Here is a 17,843-nt window from a genome sequence, read left to right as displayed (position 1 = left end):
TACACCTGTGTGTGTGTACACCTGTGTGTGTGTACACCTGTGTGTGTGTACACCTGTGTGTGTGTACACCTGTGTGTGTGTACACCTGTGTGTGTGTGTACACCTGTGTGTGTGTGTACACCTGTGTGTGTGTGTACACCTGTGTGTGTGTGTACACCGTGTGTGTGTGTGTGTGTACACCTGTGTGTGTGTGTGTGTACACCTGTGCGGTCCCCCTTTTTAAGAAGGGGGACCGCACAGACTGTAACAACTACAGGGGCATCTCACTCCTCAGTGTGCCGGGAAAGGTCCTGGCAAGGATTATTCAGCATCGCCTTGCCAGGCACGCTGAGGAGAGGCTTGCGGAGCCCCAATGCGGTTTCAGGAAAGGGCGGTCCTGCACAGATGCCATATTTTCTGTCCGTCTGCTACAGCAGAGGTGTAGGGAATTCCAACAAGACCTACATCTCTGCTTTATTGACCTGGTCAAGGCCTATGATACCATCAGTAGGCCTGGGCTCTGGGTCGTTCTTCGTGCTTTTGGAGTACCTGACCCTCTGCTCACGATCATTAAGGACCTTCATGATGGTGAGCGGGCCCGGGTAAAACTACGTGGCCGGGAGTCAGAGCCGTTCCCTGTAGACCTTGGGGTGCGACAGGGATGTCCTCTGGCTCCCACATTATTTAAATCTATTTTGACCACGTAGTTCGTGAAGCCTTCAATAGCTGTACCGGGGGAATCTCCATATGGTACAGATATAATGGGAGGCTAATCGATGCCCGGGTGCGGTCAAGGGATGGCTCCCTATTGCTCAACCACGTTATGTATGCTGATGATTTGGTAATAGCTGCTCAGTCAGAGGAGGAGTTGGAGACGCTGCTGCTGAGACTGGAGCGTGCCACTAAGAGGTGGGGCCTTACCATCAGCTCCACCAAAACTAAGCACCTGCCTGGGTATTTTGTACCATCGGACACTCCACCCCCACAACTCCCAATCGGTGATGGGGCAGTTGTGGAGAGAGTGGAGAGTTTCCCATACCTGGGCAGTGTGCTTATGACTGGCTCCAGTTTAACAGCAGAGGTCTCACTCCGAATCAGTCGAGCGGCAATATCTTTTCATCGGTTGCGTAACGCTGTGTGGAAGCTACCTGGTCTGTCGCTCCGCACTAAGCTTCAGGTCTTCTCGGCCACGGTCATTCCCTCCCTTCTCTACGCTTGCGAAACGTGGACCCCCCTAATGGAACATCTTCGCCGGTTAGAAACATTTAGGCTGGCCTGCCTACGATCCATCCTGGGTTTAACCAGACTGGATTGTGTGAGGAGCTCACAAATCCTTGAAAGATCTGGGCAGGGTCCCATCGGTGAGCTCCTCCGGCAGGCAAGGCTGCGATGGCTGGGTCATGTAGCCCGCATGCCCAGCCACCGCATGCCGAAACAGCTTTTGTTTGGCCGGATTGAGGGGGCTAAGCGGGCGCGGCACGGGCTAGAGAAGAGATGGAGTGATGTGGTACGGGAGGACGTGGAGCTGAGTGGACTTGCCGATGACTGGTACCAGCGGTGTCAAGATCGGCCTCTGTGGAGGAGGCTCGTGAAGGATGCTACTGGGCAGTTGGAGGCAGTCGCCCTCCAACAACAACGGAGGGCGGAGGAGCGACGCTCACAACAGCGAGCGGAGCGCCGGGTGGCTAAAGCACAGCAGGTTGGCACAGTAGGGGGCACAGGTGGTGCATCAGCCAGTCATCTCAGTCAGTCGACCCGTGGCACCTGGGTCTGCCCCGTGACCTCCTGCCAGCGGGCGTTCGACACTTCACGTGGCCTCAGGGTGCACATAGCCTGGCACAAGCGTCGTGGTGACGTCACCGCCACTTAGTGGCGAATGGCGGTTGTTGTTGTTGTGTGTGTACACCTGTGTGTGTGTACACCTGTGTGTGTGTACACCTGTGTGTGTGTGTACACCTGTGTGTGTGTACACCTGTGTGTGTGTGTACACCTGTGTGTGTGTACACCTGTGTGTGTGTACACCTGTGTGTGTGTGTACACCTGTGTGTGTGTGTACACCTGTGTGTGTGTGTACACCTGTGTGTGTGTGTACACCGTGTGTGTGTGTGTGTGTACACCTGTGTGTGTGTGTGTGTACACCTGTGCGGTCCCCCTTTTTAAGAAGGGGGACCGCACAGACTGTAACAACTACAGGGGCATCTCACTCCTCAGTGTGCCGGGAAAGGTCCTGGCAAGGATTATTCAGCATCGCCTTGCCAGGCACGCTGAGGAGAGGCTTGCGGAGCCCCAATGCGGTTTCAGGAAAGGGCGGTCCTGCACAGATGCCATATTTTCTGTCCGTCTGCTACAGCAGAGGTGTAGGGAATTCCAACAAGACCTACATCTCTGCTTTATTGACCTGGTCAAGGCCTATGATACCATCAGTAGGCCTGGGCTCTGGGTCGTTCTTCGTGCTTTTGGAGTACCTGACCCTCTGCTCACGATCATTAAGGACCTTCATGATGGTGAGCGGGCCCGGGTAAAACTACGTGGCCGGGAGTCAGAGCCGTTCCCTGTAGACCTTGGGGTGCGACAGGGATGTCCTCTGGCTCCCACATTATTTAAATCTATTTTGACCACGTAGTTCGTGAAGCCTTCAATAGCTGTACCGGGGGAATCTCCATATGGTACAGATATAATGGGAGGCTAATCGATGCCCGGGTGCGGTCAAGGGATGGCTCCCTATTGCTCAACCACGTTATGTATGCTGATGATTTGGTAATAGCTGCTCAGTCAGAGGAGGAGTTGGAGACGCTGCTGCTGAGACTGGAGCGTGCCACTAAGAGGTGGGGCCTTACCATCAGCCCCACCAAAACTAAGCACCTGCCTGGGTATTTTGTACCATCGGACACTCCACCCCCACAACTCCCAATCGGTGATGGGGCAGTTGTGGAGAGAGTGGAGAGTTTCCCATACCTGGGCAGTGTGCTTATGACTGGCTCCAGTTTAACAGCAGAGGTCTCACTCCGAATCAGTCGAGCGGCAATATCTTTTCATCGGTTGCGTAACGCTGTGTGGAAGCTACCTGGTCTGTCGCTCCGCACTAAGCTTCAGGTCTTCTCGGCCACGGTCATTCCCTCCCTTCTCTACGCTTGCGAAACGTGGACCCCCCTAATGGAACATCTTCGCCGGTTAGAAACATTTAGGCTGGCCTGCCTACGATCCATCCTGGGTTTAACCAGACTGGATTGTGTGAGGAGCTCACAAATCCTTGAAAGATCTGGGCAGGGTCCCATCGGTGAGCTCCTCCGGCAGGCAAGGCTGCGATGGCTGGGTCATGTAGCCCGCATGCCCAGCCACCGCATGCCGAAACAGCTTTTGTTTGGCCGGATTGAGGGGGCTAAGCGGGCGCGGCACGGGCTAGAGAAGAGATGGAGTGATGTGGTACGGGAGGACGTGGAGCTGAGTGGACTTGCCGATGACTGGTACCAGCGGTGTCAAGATCGGCCTCTGTGGAGGAGGCTCGTGAAGGATGCTACTGGGCAGTTGGAGGCAGTCGCCCTCCAACAACAACGGAGGGCGGAGGAGCGACGCTCACAACAGCGAGCGGAGCGCCGGGTGGCTAAAGCACAGCAGGTTGGCACAGTAGGGGGCACAGGTGGTGCATCAGCCAGTCATCTCAGTCAGTCGACCCGTGGCACCTGGGTCTGCCCCGTGACCTCCTGCCAGCGGGCGTTCGACACTTCACGTGGCCTCAGGGTGCACATAGCCTGGCACAAGCGTCGTGGTGACGTCACCGCCACTTAGTGGCGAATGGCGGTTGTTGTTGTTGTGTGTACACCTGTGTGTGTGTACACCTGTGTGTGTGTACACCTGTGTGTGTGTGTGTACACCTGTGTGTGTGTGTACACCTGTGTGTGTGCACCTGTGTGTGTGCACCTGTGTATGTGTACGCCTGTGTGTGTGTACACCTGTGTGTGTGTACACCTGTATACACCTGTGTGTGTGTACACCTGTATACACCTGTGTGTGTACACAGGTGTATACACCTGTGTGTGTACACCTGTATACACAGGTGTACACACACAGGTGTACACCTGTGTGTGTACACCTGTGTGTGTACACCTGTGTGTGTGTACACCTGTGTGTGTGTACACACACAGGTGTATACACACACAGGTGTACACACAGGTGTACACACACACAGGTGTATACACCTGTGTGTGTGTACACCTGTATACACCTGTGTGTGTACACCTGTATACACCTGTGTGTGTGTACACCTGTGTGTGTATACACCTGTGTGTGTGTATACACCTGTGTGATGAAGGCCGCTTGTGTTGTGGCCGAAACGTCGTGATTTTTTGACGTTTTATTTTTTAGCTACGTGAACTTTTACCGAATAGAACCAACAGAGTGTGGATCCTTGCAGTCACGAAAGATTTAAATCTAGAATCTTAGTGTGTGTGTGTTTGTTCGCATTTTGACTGCAGGTATTGTGGTTAATGCAGTGAACATGAATCACCACCCGATTATTATTTTTATTATTTTATTTATTTAAAACTTTCGTGACTGCAGCGATTCATATTCTTAGCTCTTTCGGTAAAGTCACCACCACGTTGAAGGGAAACAATAAAATAATAAAAATATAAAACAATACAATTATTGTAAAACAATAAAATTATTATTCTTGGTTCTTTCGGTAAAGTCACCACCACGTAGAAGGGAAACAATAAAATAATAAAAATATAAAACAATAAAATTATTCTTGGTTCTTTCGGTAAAGTCACCACCACGTAGAAGGGAAACAATAAAATAATAAAAATATAAAACAATACAATTATTGTAAAACAGTAAAATTATTATTCTTGGTTCTTTGGGTAAAGTCACCACCGCGTAGAAGGGAAACAATAAAATAGTAAAAATATAAAACAATAAAATTATTGTAAAACAATAAAATTATTATTCTTGGTTCTTTCGGTAAAGTCACCACCACGTAGAAGGGAAACAATAAAATAATAAAAATATAAAGCAATAAAATTATTCTAAAACAATATAATTGTTATTCTTGGTTCTTTCGGTAAAGTCACCACCACGTAGAAGGGAAACAATAAAATAATAAACGTGAGAATTTTTTGTTATTGTTTTATATATATTTATTATTTTATTGTTTCCCTTCAACGTGGTGAATTTACCGAAGGGGAGGTCTAATGATAGAGACCGCTATGACGTCATCGTGTTGCCCTTTTTAAGGAGGCCGTGACGTCATTCGTGCTGTCCTATATATAGGCGACCGTGACGTTTTGATTATACAGTGGACCATTACATGACGTCATCGCATTGCCTTATGCAGGCGACCATGACGCCATCGTGTTGTCTATATAGGCGGCCGTGACGTCATCGTCTGACCATATACAGGCGACCGAACGTCATCGTGTTGTCTATAGGGGGTCATGACGTCACACTGGTCACCCAGCAGCGGATTGACCATGGTGATGATGTCATTCACAGGTACACAGATAGAGAAGGAGACACGGGGAGACACGGGGAGATACGGTGAGACACAGGGAGACACAGGGAGACACGGGGAGACAGGGAGACACGGGGAGACACGGTGAGACACAGGGAGACACGGTGGGACACGGTGAGACACGGGGAGACACAGGGAGACACAGGGAGACACGGGGAGACAGGGAGACACGGGGAGACACGGTGAGACACAGGGAGACACGGTGGGACACGGTGAGACACGGGGAGACACGGGGAGACACGGGGAGACACAGGGAGAGAGAGGGAGACACGGGGAGACACAGGGAGACACGGGGAGACGGGGAGACAGGGAGACACAAGGAGACACGGGGAGACAGAGGGAGACACGGGGAGACACGGGGAGACACGGTGAGACAGAGGGAGACACGGTGAGACACTGAGACACGGGGAGACACGGTGAGACAGAGGGAGACACGGTGAGACACGGGGAGATACGGTGAGACACAGGGAGACACAGGGAGACACGATGAGACACAGGGAGACACAGGGAGACACAGTGAGACACAGGGAGACACAGTGAGACACAGGGAGACACAGTGAGACACAGTGAGACACAGGCAGACACAGTGAGACACAGTGAGACACAGGGAGACAGAGACACAGGGAGACACAGGGAGACGGAGACACAGGGAGACACAGTGAGACACAGGGAGACACAGGGAGACAGAAACACAGTGAAACACAGTGAGACACAGGGAGACACAGGGAGACACAGGGAGACGAAGGGAGACGAAGGGAGACACAGGGAGACACAGTGAGACAGAGAGAACGTGGAGTGAGTGATGTGGACTGTGGGACACAGTGAGACACAGTGAGACAGAGACACAGAGAGACACAGGGAGACACAGGGAGACACAGGGAAACACAGAGAGACACAGGGAGACACAGAGAGACACAGGGAGACACAGGGAGACACAGAGAGACACAGGGAGACACAGGGAGACACAGGGAGACACAGGGAGACACAGTGAGACACGGAGACACAGGGAGACACAGGGAGACACAGGGAGACACAGTGGGACAGAGACACAGTGAGACACAGTGAGACACAGGGAGACACAGTGAGACACAGGGAGACACAGTGAGACACAGTGAGACAGAGACACGGGGAATGAGCGATGTGGACTGTGAGACACAGGGAGACACAGTGAGACACAGGGAGACACAGTGAGACAGAGACACAGGGAGACACAGTGAGACAGAGACACAGGGAGACACAGGGAGACACAGGGAGACACAGGGGGACAGAGACAACGGGGAGTGAGCGATGTGGACTGTGGGACACAGTGAGACACAGTGAGACACAGTGAGACACAGGGAGACAGAGACACAGGGAGACAGAAACACAGTGAAACACAGTGAGACACAGGGAGACACAGTGAGACACAGTGAGACACAGGGAGACAAAGGGAGACACAGGGAGACAGTGAGACAGTGAGACAGAGTGAGACACAGGGAGACACAGAGACAGTGAGACACAGTGAGACACAGGGAGACAGAGACACAGGGAGACAGAAACACAGTGAAACACAGTGAGACACAGGGAGACACAGTGAGACACAGTGAGACACAGGGAGACAAAGGGAGACACAGGGAGACACAGTGAGACAGAGACAACGTGGAGTGAGCGATGTGGACTGTGGGACACAGTGGGACACAGTGAGACACAGTGAGACACAGGGAGACAGAGACACAGGGAGACAGAGACACAGGGAGACAGAAACACAGTGAAACACAGTGAGACACAGGGAGACACAGTGAGACACAGTGAGACACAGGGAGACAAAGGGAGACACAGGGAGACACAGTGAGACAGAGACAACGTGGAGTGAGCGATGTGGACTGTGGGACACAGTGGGACACAGTGAGACACAGTGAGACACAGGGAGACACAGGGAGACAGAGTGAGACACAGTGAGACACAGTGAGACAGAGACACAGTGAGACACAGGGAGACACAGTGAGACACAGTGAGACAGAGACACAGTGAGACACAGGGAGTGAGCGATGTGGACTGTGGGACACAGTGAGACACAGTGAGACAGAGACACAGTGAGACACAGTGAGACAGAGACACGGGGAGTGAGCGATGTGGACTGTGGGACACAGTGAGACACAGTGAGACACAGTGAGACACAGGGAAACACAGGGAGACACAGTGAGACACAAGGAGACACAAGGAGACACAGTGAGACACAGTGAGACACAGTGAGACAGAGTGAGACAGAGACACAGTGAGACACGGGGAGTGAGCGATGTGGACTGTGGGACACAGTGAGACACAGTGAGACACGGAGACAGTGAAACACAGTGAGACAGAGACACAGTGAGACACAGTGAGACAGAGACACAGTGAGACAGAGACAGGGAGACACAGGGAGACACAGTGAGACACAGTGAGACAGAGTGAGACAGAGACACAGTGAGACACGGGGAGTGAGCGATGTGGACTGTGGGACACAGTGAGACACAGTGAGACACGGAGACAGTGAGACACAGTGAGACAGAGACACAGTGAGACACAGTGAGACAGAGACACAGTGAGACAGAGACAGGGAGACACAGGGAGACACAGTGAGACAGAGACACAGGGAGACACAGTGAGACACAGTGAGACAGAGACAACGTGGAGTGAGCGATGTGGACTGTGGGACCGTATCTGCTGGCGGTGGTGGCCCTGTTGAGTCAACCTCTCGTCCGCCAGCGAGAGAGACACACGGACAGCACACCCGGTGAGACACCATCACCATCATCACCACTACCATCATCACCACTACCATCACCACTACCATCACCACTTCCATCATCAACACTACCATCATCACCACTACCATCATCACCACTACCATCATCACTTCCATCATCATCACTACCATCATCATCACCATCATCACTACTACCATCATCACCACTACCATCATCACCACTACCATCACCACTACCATCATCACCACCACCATCACTACCATCACCACCATCACCACCACCACCACCATCACCACTACCATCATCACCACTACCATCACCACTACCATCATCACCACTACCATCATCACTACCATCACCACTACCATCATAACTACCATCATCACTACCATCATCACTACCATCGCCATCACCACTACCATCACCACTACCATCATCACTACCATCATCACCACTACCATCACCACTACCATCATCACCACTACCATCATCACTACCATCATCACCACTACCATCATCACCACTACCATCATCACTACCATCATCACTACCATCACCACTACCATCATCACTACCATCACCATCACCACTACCATCATCACCACCATCACCACTACCATCATCACCACTACCATCACCACTACCATCATCACCACTACCATCATCACCACTACCATCATCACTACCATCATCACTACCATCACCACTACCATCATCACTACCATCATCACCACCACCACCATCACCACTACCATCATCACCACTACCATCACCACTACCATCATCACCACTACCATCACCACTACCATCACCACTACCATCACCACTACCATCATCACCACTACCATCATCACTACCATCATCACCACTACCATCATCACCACTACCATCATCACCACTACCATCATCACTACCATCATCATCATCACCACTACCATCATCACTACCATCATCATCATCACCACTACCATCATCATCACTACCATCATCACTACCATCACCACTTCCATCATCAACACTACCATCATCACCACTACCATCATCACCACTACCATCATCACTTCCATCATCATCACTACCATCATCACCACTACCATCACCACTACCATCACCACTACCATCATCACCACTACCATCACCACTACCATCACCACTACCATCACCACTACCATCATCACCACTACCATCATCACTACCATCATCACCACTACCATCATCACCACTACCATCATCACCACTACCATCATCACTACCATCACCACTACCATCATCACTACCATCACCACTACCATCATCACTACCATCATCACCACCATCACCACTACCATCATCACCACTACCATCACCACTACCATCATCACCACTACCATCATCACCACTACCATCATCACTACCATCATCACCACTACCATCATCACTACCATCACCACTACCATCATCACCACTACCATCATCACCACTATCATCACCACTACCATCACCACTACCATCATCACTACCATCATCACCACTACCACCATCACCACTACCATCATCACTACCATCGCCATCACCACTACCATCACCACCACCATCATCACTACCATCACCACCATCACCACCGCCATCATCACCACTACCATCATCACCACTACCATCATCACCACTACCATCATCACCATCACCACCATCACCACCGCCATCATCACCACAACCATCATCACTACCATCACCACTACCATCACCACTACCATCATCACCACTACCATCATCACTACCATCATCACCACTACCATCATCACCACTACCATCATCACCACTACCATCATCACTACCATCACCACTACCATCATCACTACCATCACCACTACCATCATCACTACCATCATCACCACCATCACCACTACCATCATCACCACTACCATCATCACCACTACCATCATCACCACTACCATCATCACTACCATCATCACCACTACCATCATCACTACCATCATCACTACCATCATCACTACCATCATCACCACTACCATCATCACCACTATCATCACCACTACCATCACCACTACCATCATCACTACCATCATCACCACTACCACCATCACCACTACCATCATCACTACCATCGCCATCACCACTACCATCACCACCACCATCATCACTACCATCACCACCATCACCACCGCCATCATCACCACTACCATCATCACCACTACCATCATCACCACTACCATCATCACTACCATCACCACTACCATCATCACTACCATCACCACTACCATCACCACTACCATCATCACCACCATCACCACTACCATCATCACCACTACCATCACCACTACCATCATCACCACTACCATCATCACCACTACCATCATCACTACCATCATCACCACTACCATCATCACTACCATCATCACTACCATCATCACTACCATCATCACCACTACCATCATCACCACTACCATCATCACCACTATCATCACCACTACCATCACCACTACCATCATCACTACCATCATCACCACTACCACCATCACCACTACCATCATCACTACCATCGCCATCACCACTACCATCACCACCACCATCATCACTACCATCACCACCATCACCACCGCCATCATCACCACTACCATCATCACCACTACCATCATCACCATCACCACCATCACCACCGCCATCATCACCACAACCATCATCACTACCATCATGACTACCATCACCACTACCATCACCACCACCATCATCATCACCACCATCACCACCATCACCACCACCATCACCATCATCACCACCACCACCCTCACCACCACCACCCTCACCACCACCACCACCACCCCCACTACCCTCACCACCACCACCACCCTCACCACCACCACCACCCTCACCACCCTCACCACCACCACCCTCACCACCACCCCCACTACCCTCACCACCACCACCACCACCACCCTCACCACCACCACCACCCTCACCACCCTCACCACCCTCACCACCCTCACCACCACCACCACCACCCTCACCACCACCACCACCCTCACCACCACCCTCACCACCCCCCTCTACCCTCACCACCACCCTCACCACCACCCCCACCCCCACCAGACGCTCTCCAGGATGACGTCGCCGCCCCGCCGGACCCCCGGATGGCCGAGCGGGAGTCCCTGCTGGGGCAAGCCATGGAGCGGATCCACCGGGAACTGGAGTCGGAGCGCTCCTCCCCCTCCTCCCCCTCCTCCTCCTCGTCCACCTCGTCCACCTCGTCGCTCGACCACCGAGGGGATCGTCCCTCGGACCCCCTGGAGGGTCCCCACGGTTCGTTTTGGGGGTCCCTGATGTCTCCCTGGGGTCACGTGGTCAGCCTGGCGCTGTGGTTGGCGGTGGTGGCCTTGAGGAGGAGGAGGAGGAGGGGTGGAGCACGTGGGGTGGAGGAGGTGGTGGTGGAGGCGGTGGACGAGGAGGAGGAGGAGGAGATGGAGGAGGTGGAGCGATGGGTGAGAGACATGCTGAGGATGTGCCGGGAGAAGGAGCGGATCGCGAGGACGGATCCGGAGCGGATTGTGGCTCTAGATCCGGAGCGGATTATGGCTCTGGATCCGGAGCGGGTCGTGAAGATGGATCCGGAGCGGGTCGCGAGGACGGATCCGGAGCGGATTATGGCTCTGGATCCGGAGCGGGTCGTGAAGATGGATCCGGAGCGGATTATGGCTCTGGATCCGGAGCGGATAATGAGGACGGATCCGGAGAGGATAATGAGGACTGATATGGAGCAGATCGCGAGGACGGATCCGGAGCAGATAATGAGGACTGATATGGAGCGGATTGTGAGGACGGATCCGGAGCGGATAGTGAGGACGGATCCGGAGGCGGAACTGATTGGACCCAGAGGAGAGAGCAACGACCCAGGGCGGATCCGGAGGGCGGATCCGGAGCGGCGCGACCTCCAACACCAAGCCAAAGAAAACCCGGAGCGGACCCACGGTGGCGGTGGCCGGTGGTCAATTTCCCCGGTGCCCTCAGGGCTCCCAGTACCCACAGTGCCTTCAAGACCCTCAGTGCCCTCAGGGCTCCCTGTACCCACAGTGCCCTCAGGGCTCCCAGTACCCACAGTGCCTTCAAGACCCTCAGTGCCCTCAGGGCTCCCTGTACCCCCCAGTGCCCTCAGGGCTCCCAGTACTCCCAGTGCCCCCAGGGCTCCCTGTACCCCCAGTGCCCTCAGGGCTCCCTGTACCCACAGTGCCCCCAGGGCTCCCCGTACCCCCGGTGCCCCCAGGGCTCCCCGTACCCCCGGTGGTGCCCCCAGGGCTCCCCGTACCCTCAGTGCCCCCAGGGCTCCCTGTACCCCCAGTGCCCCCAGGGCTCCCCGTACCCCCAGTGCCCCCAGGGCTCCCTGTACCCCCGGTGGTGCCCCCAGGGCTCCCCGTACCCCCAGTGCCCCCAGGGCTCCCTGTACCCCCGGTGGTGCCCCCAGGGCTCCCCGTACCCCCAGTGCCCCCAGGGCTCCCCGTACCCCCGGTGCCCCCAGGGCCTGCCCTGAGGGCCTCTCTGTGCCGCGTCTGCCGCGCCCTCCAGCGCTCCCTGCCCCCCCCGCCCCCCCGGGACGCCTCCCGCGTCGACTTCGTCCTTGGCCTCGTGGACGAGGTGCTGGGGGCCGGCCTCACCGTGGGGGGGGGAGGGGGGGGAGGAGTTAAGGGAGGAGGAGGAGTTAAGGGAGGAGGAGGGGGAGGAGTTGAGGGAGGAGGAGGGGGAGGAGTTGAGGGAGGAGGAGGAGTTAAGGGAGGAGGAGGAGTTAAGGGAGGAGGAGGAGTTAAGGGAGGAGGAGGGGGAGGAGTTAAGGGAGAGGGAGGGGTTAAGGGAGGAGGAGGGGTTAAGGGAGGAGGAGGGGTTAACGGAGGAGGAGGAGTTAAGGGCGGAGGAGTTAAGGGAGGAGGAGGGGGAGGAGTTAAGGGAGGAGGAGGGGTTAAGGGAGGAGGAGGAGTTAACGGAGGAGGAGGAGTTAAGGGCGGAGGAGTTAAGGGAGGAGGAGGGGGAGGAGTTAAGGGAGGAGGAGGGGGAGGAGTTAAGGGAGGAGGAGGGGGAGGAGTTAAGGGAGGAGGAGGGGGAGGAGTTAAGGGAGGAGGAGGGGGAGGAGTTAAGGGAGGAGGAGGGGGAGGAGTTACGGGAGGGGGAGGAGTTAAGGGAGGAGTTAGGGGAGGAGTCAAGGGAACCCCTCGGCGTGAGGGGTGGCCCAGGGCGCTCCCCACGCTCCTCACGTCCCCACGCTGCCTCCCTGCCGGCATTGGCGACCGCCTCGGTTGGTCGCCGTGGACCGCCGGCACCGCCGGTGCCACCACCGGCACCACCGGCACCGCCACCACCGCCACCACCACCACCGCCACCACCACCACCACCACCGCCACCACCACGGTGTTCGAGCTCCTGGTTCCGCTGGAGCCGCCCGAAGGCTGGGAGCTGGACGTGCGGCTGTGGGATGATGACGATGACGGTGATGACGGTGATGACGGTGATGACGGTGATGACGGTGATGACGGTGATGACGGTAACGGTGACGGTGGAGGATGGGGAAGATGGGGAGGACTTGGAAGAGGACTTGGAGGAGGAGGACTTGGAGGAGGACTTGGAGGAGGACTTGGAGGAGGACTTGGAGGAGGACTTGGAGGAGGACTTGGAGGAGGATGGGGAGGGTGGGGATGGGGCGGTGGTGGCGGTGGCGACGGAGACGCTGCTGCTGGTGGACGACGAGGAGGAGGTGGACGAGGTGGAGGAGGTGGACGAGGTGGAGGAGGTGGACGACGAGGTGGACGAGGTGGAGGAGGTGGACGACGACGACGAGGTGGAGCTGCTGCCATCGGCCAGGGCTGCGCGGTCGTCCGCCTCCGACGCCGCCGGCCGCCCCCCCCCTCCCCCCGAAGCCGCCCCCGCCCCCTCCCCCTCCCCTCGCCCTGCGGCTGCCTCGGCGCCGAGTGGAGCGACGCCCTCTGCCTCTTGTGCCACGGCCGCCAGTCTCTCTCTGCTGCCCCGTCACCGTCACCGTCACCGTCACCGTCACCGTCACCGTCACCGTCGCCGTCACCGTCACCGTCACCGTCGCCGTCGCCGCTCGGCGTGCCGGCTGACGCGGCCCTCCGGGGCTTCCGGGAGTCGCTGCGGCGCTGCTGGGGACGCGTCCGGCACAAGTTCCACGTCACAGCGACGTGGGACAGCAGCGGCGGCGGCAGCAGCAGCAGCGACGATGGTGAAGACGGTGGTGAAGACGGTGGTGAAGACGGTGAAGATGGTGAAGACGGTGAAGATGGTGAAGACGGTGAAGATGGTGAAGACGGTGAAGATGGTGAAGACGGTGAAGATGGTGGAGACGATGGTGAAGATGGTGAAGATGGTGAGGATGGTGAAGATGGTGAAGACGGTGAAGACGGTGGCGATGGTGGAGACGGTGGTGACGGTGAAGATGGTGAAGATGGTGAAGACGGTGAAGATGGTGAAGACGGTGAAGACGGTGAAGATGGTGAAGACGGTGAAGATGGTGAAGACGGTGAAGACGGTGAAGATGGTGAAGATGGTGAAGATGGTGAAGATGGTGAAGACGGTGAGGACGGTGGCGATGGTGGAGACGGTGGAGGTCGTGGAGGTCGTGAAGAAGGTGAAGATCGCGGAGGTTGTGACGACGGTGGAGATCGTGGAGATCGTGAAGACGGTGAAGACGGTGGAGGTCGTGGAGATCGTGACGACGGCGAAGATCGTGACGACGGTGAAGATCGTGAAGATCATGGAGATCGTGAAGGTCGTGAAGACGGCGAAGATCGTGACGACGGCGAAGATCGTGGCCACCCCAACCACACGGACGACTACGACGATGAAGTTGGCCACGCCGACGACTCCGGCGACGCCGATGACGACTCCGGCGACGACGTTGCCGGCGACGACTCCGGCGACGACGACGTTGCCGGCGATCACCGCGGCCACCGCTGCTCCGCCGACATGTTGCTGACCTTCAGGTCGGGGCGCCGGCTGATGCTGCGCATCTCCCCGGCGGTGTGGCGAGCGCGGAAGCGGAGGGGCGGCCGCGGCGATGAGGAGGTGGATGAGGAGGTGGATGAGGATGGGGAGGAGGAGGAGGAGGAGGGGGTGTTTGTCGTGCCGTGCGTGAGGAGGAGGAGGAGGGGGAGCGGTGACGCAGCCGACGGCTCGTTCTGGAGGGTGTCCACAGCGGTGGCCGAGCGACGGCTGCTGCGGAGTTTGGAGCGTCGGCAGCAGCAGCATCATCAGCATCATCATCAGCAGCATCATCATCAGCATCATCATCAGCAGCATCAGCAGTTCCAAGCGCAGCTGCAGCTACTGCTGCAGCCGCCGCGCCTCCTCTGCCTGCTGTGGCAGCAGCAGCAGCAGCAGCAGCAGGAAGGGAAGAAGAAGCAGGAACAGCGGCAGCAGGATGAGGAGGAGGATGAGTTGGGGTGGAGTCCAAGCCCAGCAGGGCCTCTCCCAGGGCCGTGGCCACTCCGCACGGACATTCTGGCCGCCCTGTGGCTCCCCATGGCCGTGCAGGCCGCTGATGCCGCTGATGCCGCTGCTGCTGCTGATGCCGCTGCTGCTGCTGATGCCGCTGCTGCTGCTGATGCCGCTGCTGCTGATGCCGCTGCTGATGCCGCTGATGCCGGTAGCGTCGCCGGTCCTGATGCCGGTAGCGGCGGCGGTGACGTAAGCGATGACGACGACGGCCGTGTGGCCCAGCTCCTCCTGGAGTTGCTGGACGAGCGCCTGCTGCTCGCCCTGAGGAGGGGCCGGCTGCCGTGTTGGGGTGCCGTCGGGGCCGCCCCCTGGGACCTCCTGGCCCCGCCGCTCACGGCCCCCGGGGAGCTGAGGGGCCTGAGGGAGGCGGCGCTGGGGGCCGCCTCCAGGCTCAGGGAGATGGTGGAGGAGATGGCGAGGGAGGAGGAGGAGGAGGAGGAGGAGGAGGAGGAGGCGGTGAGGGAGGCGGGTGGAAGCCACGACCTCCTGTAGACCGGGCGAGGTTGTTAACATCTCTCCATTGTCGGGATGGAAGCCACGACCTCCTGTATACCAGGCGAGGTAGTCAACATCTCCCCATTGTCAGGATCGAACCCACGACCTCCTGTAGACCGGGCGAGGTTGTTAACATCTCTCCATTGTCGGGATGGAAGCCACGACCTCCTGTAGACCGGGCGAGGTAGTCAACATCTCCCCATTGTCGGGATCGAACCCACGACCTCCTGTAGACCGGGCGAGGTTGTTAACATCTCTCCATTGTCGGGATGGAAGCCACGACCTCCTGTAGACCAGGCGAGGTAGTCAACATCTCCCCATTGTCAGGATCGAACCCACGACCTCCTGTAGACCGGGCGAGGTTGTTAACATCTCTCCATTGTCGGGATCGAAGCCACGACCTCCTGTAGACCACGAGAGGTAGTCAACATCTCCCCATTGTCAGGATCGAACCCACGACCTCCTGTGTACCAGGCGAGGTAGTCAACATCTCCCCAATGTCGGGATCGAATCCACGACCTCCTGTAGACCGGGCGAGGTAGTCAACATCTCACCATTGTCAGGATCGAACCCACGACCTCCTGTAGACCAGGCGAGGTAGTCAACATCTCCCCATTGTCAGGATCGAATCCACGACCTCCTGTATACCAGGCGAGGTAGTCAACATCTCCCCATTGTCGGGATCGAATCCACGACCTCCTGTATACCGGGCGAGGTAGCCAACATCTCACCATTGTCAGGATCGAACCCACGACCTCCTGTAGACCAGGCGAGGTTGTTAACATCTCTCCATTGTCAGGATCGAACCCACGACCTCCTGTATACCAGGCGAGGTAGTTGACACCTCAATAGGCACCGCATCAGAACTTTGGGCCAGTTATCTGAAAAGTGTCGTTTTACAGTGGCTTTATTTAACATTACTCGTGTTTAAATTTTGATTTAAAGCTTTCGTGACTGCAGGGATTCATATTCTTGGTTCTTTCGGTAAAGTCACCACCACGTAGAAGGGAAACAATAAAATAATAAAAATATAAAACAATGAAATTCTCACGATGTTTTCGACTGCAACACAAGAAGCAATCATCATCACGCGTGAAAACCACAGCAAGAAAATTATTTTATTGATTCCCTTCTACGTGACTTTACCGAAAGAACCAAGAATATTAAACGAAGTTCTTCATAAAACCGTTGTTTAAAAAAAAAGTGTTTTAATGAGTTTATGTAAAGTAATTATTACTACGATTCGATCGTTTTTAATATATTTGTGCTCTTATTATTATTATTCTTTTTGCTACTACGATGTTTGTATTTGTGAAAAGTGGATATGGGTAAGGTGTGGATTTGGGATGAATGTGGAACCCCCATCTCTACTACTTTCAAGTTCAGGGAACTCCTCCCTCTACCTGCGAACATTCAGACCTACGAACTTTCAGAGGTATGGCCCAAACCCTGCCCGTTTGGAATCGAGAATCATAGGTTCGACCGTCCCTGTGCAATAGATGGCCGTGGTGGCATCTACATCTGCAGAACGTGAAGAACCAGTGGCATCTACATCTTCAGAACGTGAAGAACCAGTGGCATCTACATCTTCAGAACGTGAAGAACCAGTGGCATCTACATCTGCAGAACGTGAAGAACCAGTG

General features: G+C 55.3%; 1 protein-coding gene across 1 annotated transcript; it reads left to right on the top strand.

The window, feature by feature from the left end:
- Positions 1-7,483: 7,483 nt before the first annotated feature.
- LOC142907770 (uncharacterized) lies at positions 7,484-12,895 on the top strand. Its single transcript, XM_076057539.1, has 2 exons — positions 7,484-8,240; positions 11,302-12,895. Exons 1-2 carry the CDS (start codon positions 8,147-8,149, stop codon positions 12,885-12,887), a joined length of 1,680 nt encoding a protein of 559 aa, XP_075913654.1. The 5' UTR covers positions 7,484-8,146; the 3' UTR covers positions 12,888-12,895.
- The last annotated feature ends 4,948 nt before the right edge of the window (positions 12,896-17,843 follow it).

The sequence above is a fragment of the Petromyzon marinus genome, chromosome 83 (genome assembly GCF_048934315.1).
Source record: "Petromyzon marinus isolate PM22_M1 ecotype Great Lakes invasive population chromosome 83, UKy_Petmar_22M1.pri1.0, whole genome shotgun sequence".
NCBI lineage: Eukaryota > Metazoa > Chordata > Hyperoartia > Petromyzontiformes > Petromyzontidae > Petromyzon > Petromyzon marinus.
This window is presented reverse-complemented; position numbering and strand designations above follow the sequence as displayed.

Excerpts from the sequence above, each read along its gene's own strand:
- LOC142907770 (XM_076057539.1), top strand. The coding sequence starts at position 8,147 with ATGTGGACTGTGGGACCGTATCTGCTGGCGGTGGTGGCCCTGTTGAGT. Across the intron at positions 8,241-11,301 it reads ACACACGGACAGCACACCCG|ACGCTCTCCAGGATGACGTC; the intron begins GTGAGACACCAT and ends CACCCCCACCAG.